Raw genomic sequence first — 21,734 nt, forward strand, 5'->3', positions numbered from 1 at the left:
AGACATAAGTGTGCTAGATTATTTAGCTCTATGTGATTTAAAAAGCACTTAAGATGATAACCAATTTCTCTCTTCCATTTAAACAACATTTTGGACAAGCAACATATATCTTTACGTGAAAGTATTTTGTTAATTAAAGTTTTATTTATCTCAATACTTAATAGCACTAAGAAATATTTACTGGTATGTGATTACATGATGGACTATACAAAGTATTTTTTATGAAATAACTGACATTTCATGCCTCTCTTGCACGTAAGTCCTTGCTCAGCTCTTACAAGCATGGTCCATTATAAAAGCAAATACTGCATACAGAGACTTCAAGCATGTCTATGTTAAATGTCAATAATATGGTTAGATTTTGACTAAAATGAATTAGCTTAAATATGGATATGGCAGAAAAACATTACCATATCTATACGGATTATTTTCCTACAATTTATCCTATGGCTGCAGAGTTCAAGCAGCCTTTACCCTTTGCAGTCACCAGATCTACCTTTTCGTTCCTCTGTCAACAGCATTGTTTGTTAAGACACCTTAATTTAACATCCCGGCTTGCACCTTTGCAGCCAACTTGCTTCTGAAGTCACATTTCAAATAGCTTTTGTGAATTTTAACAGGTATAAGGGATTAAAAGGAAATCTTCTGCAATATAAATTTCATTAAATATATTGATGGAGTAGTGAGAAGGCTAGAGGTTTACTTATCTCCCTTTGTTTTCAGTCAGAGCAGATTCCTGCCTTCTTAAATGAACACTTGAGGGTTTTTCTTTTCTTCCTTGGCATCACAAAAATATAAATGCCAGTACTTAGCACTAAGAACTGCTCATTGCATGACTTCACCTGGCCCAAAAGGCTGTAGAAACCAGGTCCTTCCTCGTCCTGACTGGTTACTGGAGGGCTGGGTGGGGTTCACAGCTCGACTGGTTTTCACATCTCCCTTTTTATCCTCCATGGTGGGGATCACCACCACTGGGATGAGAGTGCACTGTTCGAGTGTGCCATCGGAGGACATAACTTCAGTGTATCCATCTTCACAACTGCATGTTCTAGTCTGTAGGGAACAAGTGTTTTACACTGTGTAGCAGAAAAATAAAGTTTTCTGAGAGCTACAAAGCATAACAAAATGGATGACTGGAAGAGAAGACTCTTTTGATGAGTGCTAGCCTGGAGATACCTCTTTGTATATTTTTATGCAAGTTCATACCATATCAACAGAGAGTATTTAACATTTAACTGAAAGGTAGAAAATGGTGTGAGGTTGATTTTAACAAATCAAAAACTAGTACAATCTCTGAAAATACTTTTTGTTGGCACAATCTTTGTAATGCAGAAAGATGTGTGGGAAGCCCTCACGGGGGTGTTTTATGCTCCAATGCAGTAGCACATACCTCACTGCAGTAAGCGTGGGGATGGCTGCACGGTGGGTTACATGACCTGTCAGCATCTGGTTGGCGCATCACTAAACAGCCCCCTGTAGGACAGAAAATCATATTTTGACATGGTAATACCTCACCACTGATGAAATTACTGACGCCATTACTTGCTGCAGTATATCATGGATGTCAATTTTTTGGCTAATTTGAATTTGAGAGTCCTTCTCTTGTTCCAAGGTGAAATACTTGGTATCAAGTATTTTCTTACAGGTAGAGTAAAAGGATACAGCAAATGTATTTGATTTCATGTGCATTTTAGAGAACTATTAATTGGCAATGGAGCCTTTTACTTTCTGCTTTGTTCCTTTGGTGGATTGCTCAAAAAAACAGTTTAAATGCTTTAAAACAGCTTTAAATGCTCAAGGGCTCTCTAGGCTTGATTTGACTCTCTAGGGCCTTCCTCATGACTCTCATATTAAAACTGTGGCCAAAATAGAAGTAAAAGCATATTTTTAATTTATGTCTTTGCCTATTAAACTGAAAACAATTTACTCTTCCTGTTTATGAAAGGATTCCTGTTTTCTGCTGCTCCTCAGTGGTCACTTTTACACATGCTATAGCTTTGTCTTCATGAAGTGAGGCTTCATATTAGTGTAAGATTTTTTTGAAAGGAAAGCAGTATTATCAGTAAAGCATGTACTGAATGTTACAATACTGATAATATAGTGGGTTTCAGTCTTTTTCCTTTTCATACGGACCTAGTCCTCATTTCTGTAACTTTATGTACAGTGCAGTTATTGTTAGAGACCAATACACACAATCAGGCTTTCACTATCATTTCAGCCAGAATGTCTTTAAAATACGTTTAGAAACAGTTTGAATTTACCTGTGTTTCCTTTTGGCTTACAGAAGAGGGATATGCATCGTTTAGTTTAAAATTTATACTGCTACAGGACAACTTATCTTTCATCTCTCACATTAGTAATATTTTTATACTGGTGTGATATGATAATGAAATCCTGATAGCTGAGGTTGGTCACAACCATAGCAGATGCAGTTAGATGTGGTTATGTAGATCCAAGTGTTAACAGGATGACCGATGAAGAACAATGAAAACCCTGCTGGTTACCCTAAGTTTTCCCCATCCCCAGAAAGGAAAATCATACATCCTAGCATACAGATCACATGCCTGTGGGAATCTATGCAATAAAATATCAGTCATCCAAGGAAGCTGCAGAAGGAAATCGCCCATGGGAAATAACACCTTCAAGTAAAAAAGAGCTATTCAGTACAGCAATATTATGCAAGTAAGTAAATAGATAAAGACCTTAAAATACCAATAGGATTCAATTTAATTCTTTGATAATGTCTGAATTACAATATATTATGTTAGAGCCAAATGTGCAGCAATAAGGCAGACAAGAAACACAGTTATCAGAGATATGGGTTGATTCTAGATCACAATAGGTAATCTCCATTTAAATCAATCATGTTTGAGCTCTTAAATACTGTAGTTTATACAAAATACTTTCAAAAAATGTACAATTGTAAATTAAAATCTGGTTCACTACTGTATATTTAATATAGAGAAATTCTCACAGAACTTATACTTAAGTGTTGTGTCTGAAAACAATCAGAAACATATGAAAAATATAGTTTTGCATTGCACAGACTGGCGATTGCATGTTCTGGAATTTTCCACTATTCTTCATTTCGAACCAGAAAGTTACCACAGCTTTAGGGCCACATACAAACAAAAATGTCTTCCAATGTCTCTGAAAGAAGTTATACAGTACAAGTCTGAGGTTTGTCAACCTAGGAGGTCCCACTATGAAAAATCTGCCAACAACACATATTCATACATTTGTCTTTCCTAGAATTTATCTCATGGCCATATTCAGTCACATCAGAACAAATTATTATTTTCATGTGACTGATTGTGATTTATGAATACATTCTGATTTTAACATCTCAGAGCCATAATCTCCAATATGCTATTTATTTTTAAATCCTAGAGGACCTTTCATAGATAATATCCTGTATTAATCTCAATTAAAATTCTTACTTTAGAGTTTTACTTACCATACAAGCATCTTAGCTAAGCAGGAAGGAATCAAGGTGCACAAATAATGCCTTGTTGCCTTTGCTGTGAACATGATGTGTTTTAATAGTCCAACAGCATAAGGTAAGAGTTGCAAGAAACTTTGAACTATTATTTCAACACCTTGTAAAGCTAATAGAGATATTTTATTTCTACTGTTACAATAAACAGTAGTGGTGGATTTCAACATCAGGAAGTATTGTATTGGCAGTCCATGAATAACAGCTCCCCTCCTATGACTGACCTGGCAGTGGTTGGCATTGAGGATGTGTTTACAGTCTCTGGGATTCTTTTACTGAGCTGATACAAAAACTATTTATAAAACAAATGCATAACTCTTAGCTTAAATGAATCCCTATTTCTGAAAAAAAAAATCCATATAAATAGACAGATATGAAGATTTTCTTCTGAGACCTTAGTTATTCTCTAATTCATGTTTTTTATGCTTTGGTTTGCAAAAAAACTCATTACATCACGTAGCTGTTCACTGAAGTATCCTGATATAGATTTATGGTGTCGAAGTAAAGAAATAAACTTATATCAGCACATTTATTAAAATTTGATATTTTGTAATTTTAAGGAGATGTATCATATATGGATGACATTATCAAGTTTGCAACTTTCTCTGCCTTTGTATAGGCACTGAAATAATGACCTTTAATACATAAAAGTTCTATTTGTTGTAGGGTTAGAAATCTAAAACCCTAAATTTAGAAGTGCAAAAATGCCTATGGTAAAAAAAAAACAAACAACCATATATAATGTAAAATATTTCAGGTCCACTATAGAAGATAATATTTATATTTACTTTTAGCATTACTTGCTGCATAATTCTGGAAAAGAAACCACATCTTTTATACACAAAAAGATGATGATTCAAATCAACATGTCAATTCTGACATCAGGAAGGGTTTTAGCAGATTTTTTTCTTTTTTTTTCAATTTATTGGAAAACCACATTATCCACCTGTTTTCCAGGCTTTTTCTGTGTTTATATAAAGAGTAGTTACCTGTGACGTTTAAACCATCTGACCTTTGGCACCACACGGTCCGAGAGGATCCCTTCCATGGGCTAGCCATCCATTTGTATTCATAACACTGGCCATCTACAGAGAGAAGATTTGTTTTTCAAGAAATTTGATGATGAGATCTTAGGCTACCACTGTTAGCAACTACATTTCATCAGTAGATCATTCTCATTCTGTGACCACACTCATTATAATTAACAGCTTGAACAGCTAAGTAGGGTCTTCCTCCTTCATCCAGCAACTTAGAAGACTGCACTGCATACATGGAAGCTCCAACATCTCCTGCACCTACTGGACACACACAGAATAGACCAGATGTGTCCTGGACACTAACTATAAAGGCTGTACACTCTGCTTTTTGAGTAACTCTGATGTACTTAATGGGTAAAAGAAGTGTTTCCGATAACCTCATAATGGTTGTGGTCCATGTGCTGTGCAAAACTCATTTAGGAGTCAGGTTTTTTTCTTGGTAACACTGAGCTTCAGTCAGTGTTCCAGTGCTTGGTGAAGTTTTCAGGGCTGCACCTGGCTTCATGTCTCAACCTGGGATGAATCATGAAGTCCTAATTCCTTTTTGCCTGATCTGGCGTCTGAATGGACAAGAAATATCTGTACAAGAAACTACTTTTCTTAGATACTTTGTCCACTACCAGTGGAAAGCATGCAATTAACAATTCAAAGGGTAAAGAGAAATCTAAATTTCGTTATGCATCAAAACTTAAAGATTTCTTTTTAAAATGTTATTAAGCAGATAAGGCAACTCTTTGTCCCATATCATAAAAAGAAATGCAATTATTAAAAAATGATAATTTTAAAGTGGTAACATATGATAGTTATCAAATCTGCACTTGCCTAAATTTGTGAATCATGAACAGAAAGAAAACAAAATTATTGTTGTTTCGTGGTTTTTTTCTTACAGGAGGAGGCCTTACGTATATTTTTTTACTTACCATTGCATGGTCTTGTTTCTAAAGCCTGTTCTGGACAGAGATGTTGATTCTCTAATTCCTGAATGATCACTGCTCGAGATCGGACTTGTATTCCCCCAAAGCCGAGATCCTCACCATTAACACAGGTGAGCTGGCAGAGGCTCCATTCTGACCATTCTCTCAAGTAACAGTCCCCTGTCAAAGAGCAATTTCTATAAGATTAATGATCATTGTTTTTAGCACTGAATACATCTTAGAAAAAAAAATGCCCAAATCTGGTTTCTTAATTTTCCTTCTTTTTTGTTCCTTTCATTACTATTTTTAAATTTGACTTATACTTAAGAGAAGATAATATTTTGACACTCTTCGAATATCTGTTTCATAGAAAATAGTAAAAAAAAATTATACAAAGGCCCATTTGTTCTAAAGCAGGGTAGTTTCCTGTAGCATTCCCATAGGATCACTCTCTTTTTGAATCTTTAAACAATGTTCCACTCAATATCTGATTTTTTGTAAATTTTAAGGTATTGTATGCCCTATGCTAAATTTATATATCGTTCTCTTGCAATTCTTCTTTGATCTTAGAAAGAGAAAACATTTTATGGTATTAAAAAGATTAATTGTTGCTTATCCTCATTCAGAATTTCTCTAAACAGATGTAGAAGCAACTGCTGGAACATTCTTTGCAAGAAAGGGAAATGAGAACATGATTAAAATTTCTGCTCTGGCTATTTCATGTTAGGATAATAGAGGTTTTTAGAATGTTATAGTGTAAAACCTAAAAACAAAATTATACTAATTAGCATGAACAGCTAAAGAACATTTAAGGAAGATCTGAGGCACAATACAAAGGAACCATTTTTTTAAAACTGCAGTCAAAAATTGGACTAGACTACGCACAGACTCATAAATAAACCTCTTAGTTCTCATTATTTCAGTGAAAAAGCTATTAAAAATTCATGCTACCTTGCATTATACTGATGGCAGATATAATCAGCACTGTGTTGACCAGATGCCTGATTAATGAAGGAATTTTATTTGCCAACGTTAGGAAAGCATGCGAAGAAATGAATAATTGACGAACTGGTATATACATAATAGGAAAACAAGTAGTGATTTTTGGAAACGTTAGCTGGAGCATATCATTAGTACATCCCCACAGGGCAGTTATTCTTGCTGGCTAAATATGAGATCGGGGAAGAATATGTTCCTGCTCAGCAAAATTTTAAAAGCAAATAGTAAGTAGCTATTTTTTTTAAATTTGACTAATATGAAAACATAACTACAAGCTTAATATCCTTCAAATTTTTATTTAAGAAGTAAAATATGTGAAAATCATGCATTTGGAATGCTATGTACAAAGCACTGATGGAAGCCTCTCCATTTTTGATTAATTTCTATTTATTGAGACAACTTTGCCTTCAGTCTAATCTGAAATGAACTGGAAAAAAAATCTGAGAAGGAGGAGAATTTCAAGAAACGAAAATAGGGTATTGGTATGAAATGATAGCTACGTTAGAACTGAAGGAATTAATCACTTCTGAAGATACATAACTAATGATTACTGAACAACAGTAACATACTTCAGATTCTACAAGTAAGTGTTTGAAATGAACTGGAGGGGTTTTACTACAAAATTAAACAGCTGTTATGTGCTCTTAATAATGCTCAGTAGGAGGATCATGGACCTGATAATTCATAACAGTTCCTTTGGATTCAGTTCACAAAGGCAATGATAGTGCATGTCTCATCCAGAGAGTTAAACAGCTAAGAGGCAGTCATGTTTTCTCAGAGATCAAAACAATAGCTTCATTTGGAATAGAACCTTCAAAGAAAAAAATAAGACCCCTTATCTTAGCTTCCTTAGACACCCATAAAACCCATCAAGTTCTTAGTCACTGGTAAAAGTATTAGTAAAGCTGTTAGGTGATCTAAGCACTTAAAACAAATATTTTGCTGCAAATCAACACTCTACAGAGTTAAATACAGTTTTTATTTAAAAAGATTTTATGAAAAAATATATTCTTCTTAGGTACAATCTATGACTGAGACATCTTTTATAAAATTTAACACGTGGTAGGCCATTTGATATATAGGCCATTTGATGGATGAATCCAATCAGTAAAGCACATGAAAAGATTTAATTGCCTGTGGCTAATGCTAGGCACTAATAACTGTAATGACACCCAACCAATCTTGAAAAGCAACATTTATTTGAACGGCTTCGTTACCTGGACAAGGGACAGTGCAGGTTTCCTCAAGTATCATCTTCTTATCACCGTCTATAATAGGCTCTATTTCTCCACAGAATTCCTCATCTACTACTTTGCCAACATCTTCAAGGGATCCATCATAAACCACACAGGAAATGTTCCTCACTCGTGTTCCTTCTCCACATTGAGCATCCTATGGAAGGAGGACATATATGGATACTGAACAGAAAAAAGTGCCAAAAGACTGGATTTGACTTATGTGTCACTCTGTCTTCTATTATTTTTGCTTAACTACTTATTCATTCCAGTGAGGAGAAAAAAAGAAAAAAAAAGACATAGTTCAATACTTCTGAAACAAAAAACTAAACAAACCCAACCAAAAATTTCTGGTGCCTGCTACCACTGTTTTTTAAAGTATGGAGCTATTTATGCCTTTGAATTGAAACCACAGCAGTATCTCAAGTGAAGATCTCTTCTAGTATATGATTATATTTCTGTTGATATACTTTTACAATAGAAGTATTTAAATTATTAGCAAAAATGCTGCTTGGGTACTAAAGTTTACATTTATACTTTGAATATCTCTAGGACAGTGTTGTATCTGTTGAAAAATATGAACTCTAAGGAAAAAAAAATCTTTAGTTTTTGTATAAGAGAGGTGGAAGCAAATTGTTTACAGCATTGTGAAGGAGGTATCTGGGTATATCCCAAATATGCGAGGTCCATAACTTCAAAGTCCCATATGGCTTTTACCTCTACTTTGCATGGAGACCACTGACCATATTGCCATCGATAACAAGGTTTTACTGGACAGGGTTTGAATTGCTCCATCTGAGAGGGACAAGGCCTCCCATCACCCTGAAATGGCTGATTTATGGTCCTTCTTCTGATCATTTTTCCTGTAAACAAGAAACAACAATATAACTAACAACAGATTGGTTAGACTGATTCATTCCTCAAGATGGTTCTATTTTGCTGAAAAGTGTCGTATTTGAGTAAAGTAATTTTTTCAACATTTGAAAAAATTGAATTGCAAAACAGATCTGTTGGCTCTTGTCTGTTGTGTGGATTCATATTTTCCAAGACAGACACTTTATTGTTTGTTTGTACTGCAAGTGCAGGAAGATGCCTAATTAGGATTGCTCCTGTAACAGCAAACAAAAGCAGTAATTTCATAGTTCAGAAGCCTGCAGAAAAATATTCTTTCTCAAAGTGACAATATGTTTGTAGCATTTCACTGGAGATTCCGGCTCCTCATCTGGAGTTTTCTGCTAGAAGAGACCAACATTTTCTTTCTTCCCTGAGTTAACATAGAAACATGTGTTCCATAATTGTCTGATTCCAGTAAATTGGAACAGCTTGCAACCTTCCATGACTGTCTGTCTGGATAATGTGACATGCAGATTTTGCAAGAGATGGAGGATTCTTCACTCAGGACCAAAGAAAATTAAAATACAGGAGGCTCATCTGACATTAATTTTCTCTTCAGCCATGAGTAGTACTCAGCTTCACTGAGATACAGGTTTTAATTCAAATACTTATATAAATTGAAAGCAGAAGACATTTTTATCCTTCCAGCAACTCTTGCTTCCTTCATCTTGCAGTGGATATTAGACCATTATGCTTCATTACAGAGATGTCATGTGATATAACCAAAAATTTTCTTCTATGTCTGAAGTAGTGGCCAAGCGGCTGTTCTAGAGTTATCACCTTACAAGGGTTTCCACAAAGCCAACACAGCTGTAGTATTTTAATCTATATATAAATATGAGTCAAGTCTGAAAAAATTTGTAATTTGTATAAAATTTTAAATTTGTATACTAAGGCTTATAATAAACTAAGGCATTACACAGGTTTACCTACATAACACCTGATGTTAGCTCACCAAAGAATTAATCTTTAATCCTACATTTCAGTCTCATGCATTTGGAATTGAGTACCCTAATGATAATGACATGAATCTTTTGCTGAGAGCAAGCTACACAAGCTATGATGCAGAAGCAGAACTATATAAATCTCCCAGACAGCTGTGTTCACTGCAGACAGCTAGAAAGATGTTTGTGAAGCAGAGCCTCATCATTCTTGAATTCACAGCTGCTCCGAGATGTCATGGGAGAAAAAAGATTTTCTTGAAAAGTACTTCAGAAAAACCTCCAAAGAACAGCAAAGAGCAGAATTCTCCCTTAACTTTATGGGTATTTCAATGGGTGCACAAAAGCAGTTCAGCTTTGTGGTCATTGCTTTTATTACATGGTTATTACTTATTGAAAAAGATCAGTTACTTCCAACTTCTTGCACAATAGGAAAATTACAGCTTGAAGGCTTACATGTGAGGCTGTCATGATCTGTTAAAAACACTGAAAATTTGAAAGTTGTTTTACATTACTATTTAAAATAAATGTTCTAACTTCCACAAATAAATTCTATACTTGGAAAGTACAGGGATTTCAGATAGTGACCCACCTTCACATTTTGAAAAAGCATAGCAACAATAATTCTCATTCAGAAAAATATCAGGTCAGTTTAGGTTTTGTATGTAGGGCAAAGCTTCTAAAGGAAAATCTGGCAACATATTTAAGTATTCAATAGAGCTGTTAGTTCAATTCTCACTCTATAAAGATTACTTTGAATACAGAGTGTAGATTATTTGAATACAGAAGTCACACTGCGAGAGAACCTCCAAGAACTTATTTTGAGACATTTCAAGAGTAAGTAACTAACAAGAGTTTCCCATAACTAGAATGTGCCTTTGATTTCTGTTCTGACATATATTTGATTTTAAAAAACTTAGATAGTAGACAGCAACATTTTGGAAAAAAAAAAAACAAATTAGTGCGATTACAGTGAAAGTAACTTGTACCTTCATACTTGCTCTGTATTTAAAACTATAGAATTCTGCAGTAAGTTCATTAGTTTTAATCATTGTGCACTTCCACAATTTTAGTTGTTCTAAACTCATCACTAATAATGAAACTTAAGAGAAAATCCTTCTCTCCTTTTCCTCCCCCCATCAGCTGAAAAATAAATATTAACATCAATGTTTATTTTTGTCTCAATATATCATTCATCATATCTCACTTTGGTCCCATATCAAATTTTCATTATCTTCAGTGAGTAAAGTCTCATTCAAGCATATTATTTCTATGAATAAGACTGATTTAGATCTCTATCACTCTCTTTAGCTAGCTACACTTTATAGTTCTGCAAAAAAGAGGTGTTATTGCTTTTATTAAAGAAAAAAGCCCAAGAGTTCAGTCTTTAAAATATGCTAAAGGTACGTACTGACCTGTAAGGCCACATGTTTGAGAGCACTCAGACCAAGGGGACCAGTCAGAGAGCTGACAGTTCACAGGACATTCCACCACACAGGACATATTCATTTGCCACATCTTTTCCAAACCAAGCTAAAAAAAAATGTTGAAGTCAGTACATAACTCCAGGCCTCTCTGTCATCAGTGCAGTGTGATGCATTTGGACATGGTGAATCTGAGATAACTAAAGCTTTATGCAAGCATGAAGTCATTACTAAATAAAAAGTAAAGCAATTAGGACATCAAAAATCTCTCTTCAAGGCCATCCTGATGCATATGCTGATGTTTAAATACATGCTTAAATCCTATTTTCATCAATCATTTTCTTAACTAGAACCTATAAATGGAGGGCTTCAGCTCACAGTATTACTTTTTACAAGGTAAAGGCCAAAGTAATTTTATGAAGTATCAATGAAGTATTTTGAAATGGGAATGTAAAAATATCAACAGCTATTCATAACTGAATTGAAGTGATGCTAGGAGCCAAGTTCAAAACTACCAAAAGGAGGAAAATGAACATGTACTGGACAGTCAGTTTATTTATCTGAAGATGCTGCAGATGCTAAAAGTTTACAGGAGCTCAAGTGAGACTGAACAAGTTAATGAAAGAGAAATCTGAAGGTTTAAATACACAGAAACCCCATCAGGCAAATGCAATCCAAGAGCTGAAAAGTGGTGGAGGCTGCAAAAGTAGTAGATGGAAACTCATGGATGTCTGTCCTTCTTATTCTTGCTTAGGCATCTGCTTATGCTGTCTTGTTTTTTTCCATCTTGTGCATGATATATATTATGCTATCCATGCTACAATATTGACATGACATTGACAATGATATGGTCCAAAAAGAAAAAAATAAATATAGCTTTGTATGTTTTCCTGAAAAGCTCTGCAAATAGTAGAATCCTCTAACATCCATAAAGTAAAAGCTGCAATTGCTGGAGGAGTATTTGAGAAGGGGACAGAGAAAATAATCAGACTCACATGTTTTCCCAAAAACATATTCTCTACTCAGTTCTTCCCTGAGTTGGATTCAGACTAACAATAACAAATGATGGAAATCCCCTCCCTCCCAAGGAAAAAAGAGTTTTATGATCATGCTTGGGACATGGAACAATGGCTACATGGTCTTTCAGCTACATGGTCTCAGAATGAGTTAAAAGGATAGGTCAGGGTGTATGATATAAAATGTGAAAGAAAATCAATCCTGCCCATATGAACAGATCTACATAGCTTTCCAGCATAAAAGACTGTCCTCTTTGTTGGACCTCACCAGTGGACCTTGGTCATCATTGAGGCCTTTCAGAATCCCAGGAGGTTGTGAATATCTTTAACTAGATAAAATCCCCACATCGTTTAAAAAAAAAACAAAACAAAACAAAACAAACTAGACATTTCAAAACCCATTAATTTTAATGACTGGAAAGGTTAATGACATAAAATCAGCAGTTAAGACTTTAAAAGGGAAATAAAACCACTATTTCCTACTAAACACAAGAACAGAGTAATAATTAGGCACAACATTAACATGTCCTCCATAAATAAACTACCACAAGTACTGGAAATGTCTCCTCCTGATGGACTCACCATGTTTTAAATTTGCATTTGCAGTACCATTTATTGAGACAAATGAGCTTTTAGACCTCTGTTCTGTTTTATACATCAAAAAATGAGTTCTTGGCTTTTCTCAGTGGTTCAGTATAGCCTTGATTATACAGCTATCACACAAAGGCAACACCTGAAATCTTTGGATAATCTGGAATTCAGATGATTAGAAAACTAGAGAACCCTCTTTGAAGTCCTTATTTGGGTCAAATCTTCTGAGCAAAGGCTTTAAAGCCTGATGATTTGATTCCTGCCAATTATAGAAACACAACTGCTCTCTTTTGAGACTGGCCTTCTCAGCTGGACTTTGTCAGCTCAAGAGGGAAAAGCCCAAGAGAGATTAACAATGAAGAGGAGAAAGCTGAAGTCCAGATTATCCACGGTGACCTTCTATTTGCGTGTCTTAGATAGTCAAGTGCTGTTTAAATAGATCTTGGGAGCAATTGACAGGCTGCAATTTGTTAGTAATCACATATTCTTTTCTAATTCCTCTCCTTCCTTCAGTTTATGAACAACAATTCACCTTGAAGATCTTCGAAAAGATTTAAAAAGTATCCAGTAGCCCCCTTACCTGAAAGCCTCTGTTCTGGATGAGCTGTGGTTTCTGACTTGACAACTGTAAGTACTGAAAGATAACCCTGAGCACCCTGTGCTCCTGGTCACACACGCCAGGGGCAGCAGGTTGCCAGACCAGCATGCTCTTTAAACCCTGTGATCCACAAAAAGTACCTGCATGTGTTTATAAGAATGTTTGGCACCACAGATTAACCCACGCTGCCAGAGGTTAATCATGTAATCTGACAAGCAGACTATTTACCAATAAAACCCAAAAGTCTGCTTTAATGCAAACAAAACTGCTGGTTTCTAGGCTTTTCTCTTCTTTAATTGAGGGTAAATGAATGAAAATAAGTCTATAATAGGAATATAACCATGAACAGCTTGCTTTTGGTGATCTGATTTTCAAATACTCAAGGAGGAGAAAAGTCAAGTTCATGCGAGGTGCTAATTTTGTAGAGTTAGAGAGCAAGTAATCCAGTATTACTGCGCCTTGGGAATGTGAAGAGAACTACATTAACATAACCAGGACTTGGAAATAAGCTCTAGAAATTGATTTATCTTGGCAGTAATCAGGATGACTGGCTACCTTTTTTAGTTGACTGACTGAAACAAACAATATGGATGCATAAGGAAACCAGAACACAGGGGCTCAGAAGGAATGCTAGTATTTAACTACACTGATGCTCATACCTAAAGATGGTGATGGACAAAAGTCAGCAAGAAGGGGCTTTCTATATATACATTTTATTAGTTTATTGAACCCTCTATTATATAGAAACTCAGATATCACATGTCCTAATTTCCCATGTCCCATCATGTGAAATTTCTTAGAGATCAGAGTAGGTTTATTTATTCTGATCTCTCTACTTTGCATGTAGTAGTAAGAAACATAATTCAGTAAATGTCTGTACAAATAAATTAAACAAATGTTTTGTTTTATTCATACATCTAGTATAAAGTTTTATGATGGGTCAGGCAAATTCCATTAGCTAGGTCAGTACAAACTTATTTCATATTTCTCCTATTCATCAACTTTTCCAACCCCATCCACCTTATTTTGAACTTCACTTAATCTTTCTGCACTGCCCTTTTAGTGCAAAACTACAGCAAAAATCCCCACTCTGAAGGATCATTAGCAAGAAGTACACAGTATGTATTCACACTTTGATAATTTCTTGAATAGTCTCCTCTCATGACCTGGAAGGTCACAACGTTGGCTTTCACATCTTCACAGTGAAGGGTTGTTCAGATCTGAACAGCTTGGCTTTCTTGTTAATCAGGTTAACAGGTTTTACTCTTAAGTTATTGGATCAGCCTTTGACCTTGTTGTACCACTGCTTACACATCCATAATTCAACAAAGAGTCTTAATGGTATGACTGGGGAGTGGATCAGAGCTTTCTACAAGAAGATATAACTCTGTATGATCTAGCAAATCAAAAGGGCAAATAAGAATTTCTCTGAGTAATAAACTTTCATTTCTTAAAGGCAGGAAAGCTCCTGAGGTTTTCTGAAATGAGATTTCAGTGTAAAAGGTACTCATTTTTTCTAAATGTTGCTTTAAATCTTTGGTTAACAACAAGAATAATTTCTTGGTTTATGATAGAAGAATTATATTTCCCCTCAAAATCTAATAAGTCATATTTTCCTATTGAAATATTTATGTGGATGGATATTTTATATCATGTCTTGGTATTAATTAATCAATAGCACCATCTCTTAGAAATAACCTGACAGACATTTTTTCTTCTTTTGACATATTAAAACATTAACAGAATGCATTAATACAGTACCTTATTAACTTCACAGCAACTTGCTGGTAGATAGTCAGATCCTATATTTTTTCTTGAGACATAATTTTTGCAGATTCTCCATCCCTGGAAGTGTTCCAGTCCAGGCTGGATGGGGCTCTGAGCAACCTGGTCTACTGGAAGGTGACCCTGCCCATTAAAGAGGTGTTGGAACTAGATGATCTTTAAGGTCCCTTCCAACCCAAAACATTTTATGATTCTATGAAATTATTAGATTTGATTAAAAACCCAAGAGCTATGTGTGACGGAGGAACACGAGACAGAAGTAGAGTGTCAGCCTCAGCTGAAACCTCCTACCTTTGCTAAGAACTTAGAGATTCAGGAATCCAGGATGTCAGAAGGGATTGGAGAAACTTAAGTAGGTCAGATATACCACTACAAAACGATAGTCCAAAGTAAATGATGAGTATCCTGATTCCCTCCATTTCTGATGAGACTGTTTCTATGGGCACATCCTGAAGAGCAGCTACTAGCCAGAAGGATCACACAGAAAAACTGTCGGTGCCAAAGCCACTGTGGAGGCCACTCCCCCTTTGTCCCCCATTGCAACTGACTCTGTTTCTGATGTCATGGTGATAGGGGAATGGCAGTTGAAACAAGTGCAGTTACTTTCCATCAAAAATACATTCAGGATTGCCCTTAATGTCATATTTGTGTTGTCTTCTTGTTTTCCTACATACTACTATCTCCATGCAATTGAAAATATTAAGATCAACAAACAAATGTCAGGAAGCCAGTGTGGTCGAATTTGAGGTTAGTTTGAACATTTGCAAAATGGCTCTTTCAAAATTTAAGATCTGCTAGTTAGTTCTCCATATATGCTCCTACTTAATATTACATTCATGCTGCACATTTTTTCACACTAGCCTGGCTATCTTTTCCACCGCACAGCTGGATACAAGAAGTTAGCATTCAGCCCAGCTGCAGAATGGCACATGAGAAATATTTTTTACAACACATTGAGTAAATGATTGATACTGGCAGGTGTCCAAGGTCCAATGCAGAAATTGTATCAAATTAGAATTATGATTAGTATTCTGACTAAGATTTATTACATATATTTTATTTTATTAATTATTGTTTCTAAGTAATTTCCTTCAGGACAAAATAATTAGCATATGTTCAAGGAGGCACTTAAAAGTAACCAAAGGAAATTATATAAAAATCACTGCTGATGGATCAGTTCATTTCAGAGGTACTTAACAATCCATGAATAGTGTTGCAAAACATCTGGTGAAGATGTCACACAGCTCAGTTTGCTCAGTATTAATTAGCACCATTAGAAGGGAGCTTAGTCACAGGTACCACTCACCTCTTCACAGTACTTCAGGTCAACTGATTTGCCATCACTGCGAACACAATCAAGCATCCGTGTTTTGATACCATTACCACAGACAGCCTTCTCGCTGAGCTGACATGTGCTCCAGTCTGGAAAAGATTAATTCATTAGCATAGCAGACTTTCAGATAGGATTCTTAATGATCCAATCTCCTACCTAATTCGAACTCCAATGGCCTAAAATAATCATCACAAGCAACTTTTACTCATGCAAAGGCCCATGGAGCCCAGTTGCTATACGTTTTTGGAAACAGTGACTTTTACCGCAAATAGTCAGTGCCATGGTGCTTTCCTGAAAAGTTCATATTTGGTTTCATCTGCATGGATTTTGAGTAAATCCCCAAATTATAGCAGAAATAAATTTCCTGGACTTACAGCATACCCATTTCACCTAAATTGCAAAGCCTCCATTTAATATTTTATGTAGATCAAATAGTCTGAATCAGTCTGAACAAGTTCCACAACTCCCTCTGGATAAGAACAGAAAGCTAAAAAATCCATCCTGTAAGGTGAATGGAAGTGAACTGTAGTCCCAGGCTGTCACTAGAGCAAACACCACAAATACCTGTCACATTGTAGTCATAGTGGTAGCAGTTCTTGTTCAAAGTGCAGGCTTCTGCCTCAGTGGCAGCAGGACAAGGCTTTCCATCATCTGGTTGTCTCAGGGATTCAGCTGACCTTTCACGAACACTACTTCCATTGCATGGCTTAAAAGGGAGATTGGAAACAGCTTTGATATTTTGACACCCTGATACCTTTTTATCAAGCTGTTATAACAACCTTTCAAGTAATCCCTTCACAAAACACAAGTGTCATATAACAGGTTCATGTTTCTGTGTAAGAGAAACCCTTTTCTTTTATTTCAGAGAGAATTTAGTCTGCTCTTTTACCTTGGTACCACCCAAGGTGAAATATCCTTTAACTTGTTAACACCTCTCCATTTTCCTAATTAGTGCATGTTTCAGTACTAGTGCTTTGGAACTATTTCACTCATAACTGGATATTGAGAGGCTCGCTTTCCAAATGTTATAATGTAGTGCACCAGAGCATCATTTCAGAGGTCCTGAAACACTTTTATTTTTTTGGTGGGTTTTTTTTGACATTTCTTTTTGAAATTGCTGTCAGGAACAGGGAAAAAGACCCCAAATTACCTTTCTGTGTTCAGTCTTGATCTACAGACTTCACTCGTTATTAGACAGTGACATTTTTAGTACAGTGACTGCGCCATGATGAAGAGGCTCAGAGTTAGGCTCAAAGACAGATTCCCGGGCCACTACAAAAGTTATTCCACTACACAGAAGGCACCCCTCACTAAGGAGTGACGACTGGGGCATTATAGTCTGTGTTTTGGAGTAATTTCACTTAATGAAAAATACTGGTACACTTTATTTGCAGCCAATAATCAACAACTCTAAAGATGACATTATATATAGATATTTGCAGGTGTAATTACTGCTCATTTCAGCAGTAATTTGCACAATACATCTGGTATAAATTTTTAAAGTATCCTCCTAAAACTATAAATGTGACACTTCAGTATACTTCTTACCAAAGAACATTGAGACCATGATCCCCATTCAGACATAACACAGTCCTCGGGACATGGCAATGTGCATTTTCTAGCACCAAGTGGCATCTCTTCAGGATCACACAGATAGTCCTCTACAGTGTCAGAAGGACCATCCACAGTGTTTAACATGCACCTGGAAAAAACAACTGCACATAAACTGCATTTGTCGTGGATTTTGTACAGTAACTGCATTCTACAGTATTCTGAAACATTTTAACATTTTGTCAGCACATAACAAACCTGAGTATTGATCCATGAATATCCAAGAGTCAAAAATAATCCTTGTTTTTACAGATAATAGCCACATAATACAGACAGTCCCTATCAGTAATTTGCTGAGAGCTTCTGGGCAAGTGATTTGCTTGACATTAGCTTACCTCTAAGCCAGAGCAAGGCAAATCATTTATAGTTTCGACATATTTTCTGTATAATTCAACTGATAATTTTAAATCCAGAATTACTAACACTTTAAAAATTTATATTCTTAGTATTAATCCCTAATTCCCACAGATGCTATTTAATTACCAATAGATTAAATTAGGAATCAAGATAATCCATAATCAGTAGACAGAGTCATATTGCACTCAATGAAATTAATCTGATTTATATCAGGCAGGATTCAGGTGCGGTACATTATGGTTGGACTCAACGCAGTACATTACACAGAATTACATCAAATTAAATACAGCCATAACTGAAAGTGAGGGTTCTCTAAAGGAGAAGACCTTTGAAGGAGGTTGAAGGAGGAACAACACTGTTTTACCTGACTTTCCTTGTTTGAACACCTTCTCCACAGTTCTCTTTTAAGTCCACATTGGTCACTTTGCAGACGCTCCAAGGCTCAGTAACCCATATGTATTGGCTGCAGTCACTGTGGCAGGGGACTACCTCGTACACCTGGAATCCACATTCAGTGTCAGTTTTGTTGCACACAAGTAAGATAAACATGCAACAGTGATCATACAAAAAAAGGTTAATGCTCTTTTTGGTAAGAATGACAAATATAAACTCACTGAATTAAAGGCCATAGTAATAATACAGATTAAACATTTGATAGAAAACTACCAAATAACAAAAAGAAAAAAGCTATCTAATGACGGATTCCCTGGTTTTCTCTGCCACTAAGCCCATGCTGTGCCATTTTCACCAAAAACATGAACACAACTAACACAAAGTCTGTAACTAGGCTAGCTCATGAGTATATCTTTTAGAAAAATGTTGCTATAACTGCTAACACTTTACCTCTATTCTTCGCATCTCCTCTACACTATTCCATTCCACTGTTATTAGTTGTGGAGGATTTGTATTTCTAAAGAGGGGTGATGGAAAATGATTCCAATATATATTAAATTTATTTATTCATTGTGTATGATCAAAATCCCTCCAATATAATTGTGTATCGGCCTTAGTATTGTGTTTGGATTTGAACAAAAAATTTGAAAGAGCATCTCATATAGTAATTTATACAGTGTTCCATCTACTGTCTCAAGTATATATTACAAAAAAAGGGACAGACAACATAAATATTGGGCATAATCAGGAGGCACATGTTAAGGTTGTATCTCTATTTTAGAAACACTTACCTGAGCCTGAAGAAAGTATTTTCATGAACCCAAAAGAAACAACAACAACAACAAACAAATAGAAAACAAAACAAAACAAAACAACAAAGAGAAAAAGACAGAATGATTAGAGTGAAGCATAGGTATTTAAATGACATTAATTTAGCTTTTATTACAAACAGTATTCTGTTACTTCTGCAAAGCAAAAGGCATCCAGTTTTTCCTCTTGGATCTCTCTTGCTGTCATGAGGTATTTTGCAAGAAATTTGCCCTTGGAAGAAAATAAAAGTTTATAAACCACAACTGGTGGGATGAAACCGTAAATTACCTAATCTCTTTTTCAGTCTTGAACATTTGACAGAACTGTTTTTCCTCTTTGTCTATAATTAGCATCAAACCTTCACCCAGTAGGAAATCCAGTTTTCTCAAGATGAGAGAAAATCCTCTGTGTTTTTGGAGGATACTGGACTTCATTATTAATTGAAATTGTTCTGACAGCATTAAGTGCAATAGATTCAAAAGAATAATGGAACTTGGCAGTTCTCATCCTTCTAAAGTTCCAAGGTCTTTCATTGAGTATCTTAATTATGCATAGTTTACTTAAAGTCTATTTCCTCAATATATCAGCCAACTTCACATATCATTCTAGGTATCAAGTCAGCACAACTAATACTGCTAGATCATCTAAGACATTGTCTTAAACAAGTGTTTGATTTCTTTTCAGCAACACTTCTCGTGTAGAAAAAGAGGGCTGATGGTTTGATAGTTAACCTGCAAGAAAATACCACCAATCAAAAAAAATATAATGCCTTGAACACTGATGTGTGGAGTCTGATATATCACCATGCAGCTGATCAGCCCGTGCACAAGACCACTAGCAGAGTCAGCATACTCAGGTCTTCTTTGAACTACATAAGCATTAATTCAGGCATAAAGGTGTGTGGTGTAAATGCATGTTAAGTAAGATACTGGATTCCATGGACAGTTTGTTCTTCAGAATTCTTCTCCAGAATTTCCAAAATGAGATTAGAGAAGCCTTATTTCAGGGAACTGTCTGTATGTCTGACCATGATTAGCATAAGAAGAAATACCTAAACCCTGCATATTCAGCAGCCTTTCCAGTAACATAAAATCTGGATATCTTGCCAGAAATGCAAAGGAGAACTCTATATTTCATTGCACACGTTAGTGGTATTCTCCTGACACTCTGGCATTTTTGTAGCTATGACTGCAGGCCACAGCAGTTGGTTAGTGTAAGGTTTGTGTAAGTGTCCACCTGCTCCTGATAAGGTGGCAAATAATGCCTAGAGCCAATGAAGACAGAGATGTCCTTGATTTGTCTAACAGCCTCAGATTAGTCTCTTTCTTTGAAATCCTCTGAAGGCCGTTGACATGATTTTATAAGAAACCTGACTCTATTATTACTGTAATTATGAAGCCTCTTAGCCTAGTGAAGTGAGTACTGGTAGCAAGCTTCATTTAGCAGCACTGTGTTTTGGGAGCCACCTTGGCATGCATGGTCCAAGAGGAAAGATACTCAATGAGACATCTATGTGTTCACTGTGTTCAGCCTCCTCCAAAATACAGGCACACATGCCAGCCCTGAGAGACATTGAACAACTTCTTAACAAGGTCTTAAGCATTTTATTTCAATAAATGCCTTGCTATTAGGAAATTTTCCAAAGTCTTAACCCAAATCTGTTTGCAGCAGTCTAAGCTCACTGCTTTTTATCCTATCCATGATGGCCACGGAAAATGGATTATTGCCATGGAAAATGGATTATTTCCTCCTTCTTTGCAACAGCCTTTTATGTATGTGCTATCAGACTGCCAGCATCCTCCTCCCTCCCATCTCCCATTCCTTGGGCTAGACAACATGTTGTAGTCTTTCCGCAGGCTCAAAATTCCTAGATCTTAGCTTACAGCATAGCCCCCTGTAAATCATAATCCACACATTTGTGGGCACCAAAGATCCAATCTAACCATTATGCTTTGTATGTATGCAAATAAGCATGTTATATGTATAAGTAATAAATATATAAATAAACCAAATTACATTCAATAATTGAAAAAAATATTCTGAAGAGTCAGTACTTTGCCATATGAATGAATGGTGGATCACATTTAGATTAAATAGATTAAGTAACTATGCATGTGTATTTCCCTGCGTGTTTTTGAATTGACAGGGAATGTATTTAAAAATGAAAGATACAGCCTCTATATTCTTCAAAATATTTATGTTATCTGTAGAGATTCCTTCTCATGAAAGTACTATATTTCAATTTTATTTTTACCATAGTTGTATTTGCCAAGTACCTTTTAACATTGCTACAAATCAAA

General features: G+C 35.7%; 1 protein-coding gene across 10 annotated transcripts in view; it reads right to left on the minus strand.

Annotated features, from left to right (window-relative positions):
• Nucleotides 1-21,734, minus strand: part of THSD7A (thrombospondin type 1 domain containing 7A) — a 282,013-nt gene that overhangs the window by 7,886 nt on the left and 252,393 nt on the right. For 8 of the 10 annotated variants that reach the window (XM_027639106.1, XM_027639103.1, XM_027639110.1 and 5 more), the window contains 12 exons: nt 19,416-19,421; nt 18,596-18,729; nt 17,812-17,965; nt 16,828-16,969; nt 16,237-16,352; nt 10,932-11,049; nt 8,399-8,544; nt 7,664-7,838; nt 5,454-5,627; nt 4,486-4,581; nt 1,391-1,473; nt 843-1,053 (listed from right to left, as the gene is read on the minus strand). In XM_027639106.1, coding sequence (XP_027494907.1) covers nt 843-1,053; nt 1,391-1,473; nt 4,486-4,581; nt 5,454-5,627; nt 7,664-7,838; nt 8,399-8,544; nt 10,932-11,049; nt 16,237-16,352; nt 16,828-16,969; nt 17,812-17,965; nt 18,596-18,729; nt 19,416-19,421 — 1,555 coding nt within the window. Of the gene's footprint in view, nt 1-842; nt 1,077-1,390; nt 1,474-4,485; nt 4,582-5,453; nt 5,628-7,663; nt 7,839-8,398; nt 8,545-10,931; nt 11,050-16,236; nt 16,353-16,827; nt 16,970-17,811; nt 17,966-18,595; nt 18,730-19,415; nt 19,422-21,734 lie in introns of those variants that run through there. The other 2 variants (XM_027639111.1, XM_027639112.1) reach the window with 2 other exon arrangements.

This window comes from Corapipo altera, unplaced genomic scaffold (genome assembly GCF_003945725.1).
Source record: "Corapipo altera isolate COAL_440 unplaced genomic scaffold, ASM394572v1 44, whole genome shotgun sequence".
NCBI classification, from domain to species: domain Eukaryota; kingdom Metazoa; phylum Chordata; class Aves; order Passeriformes; family Pipridae; genus Corapipo; species Corapipo altera.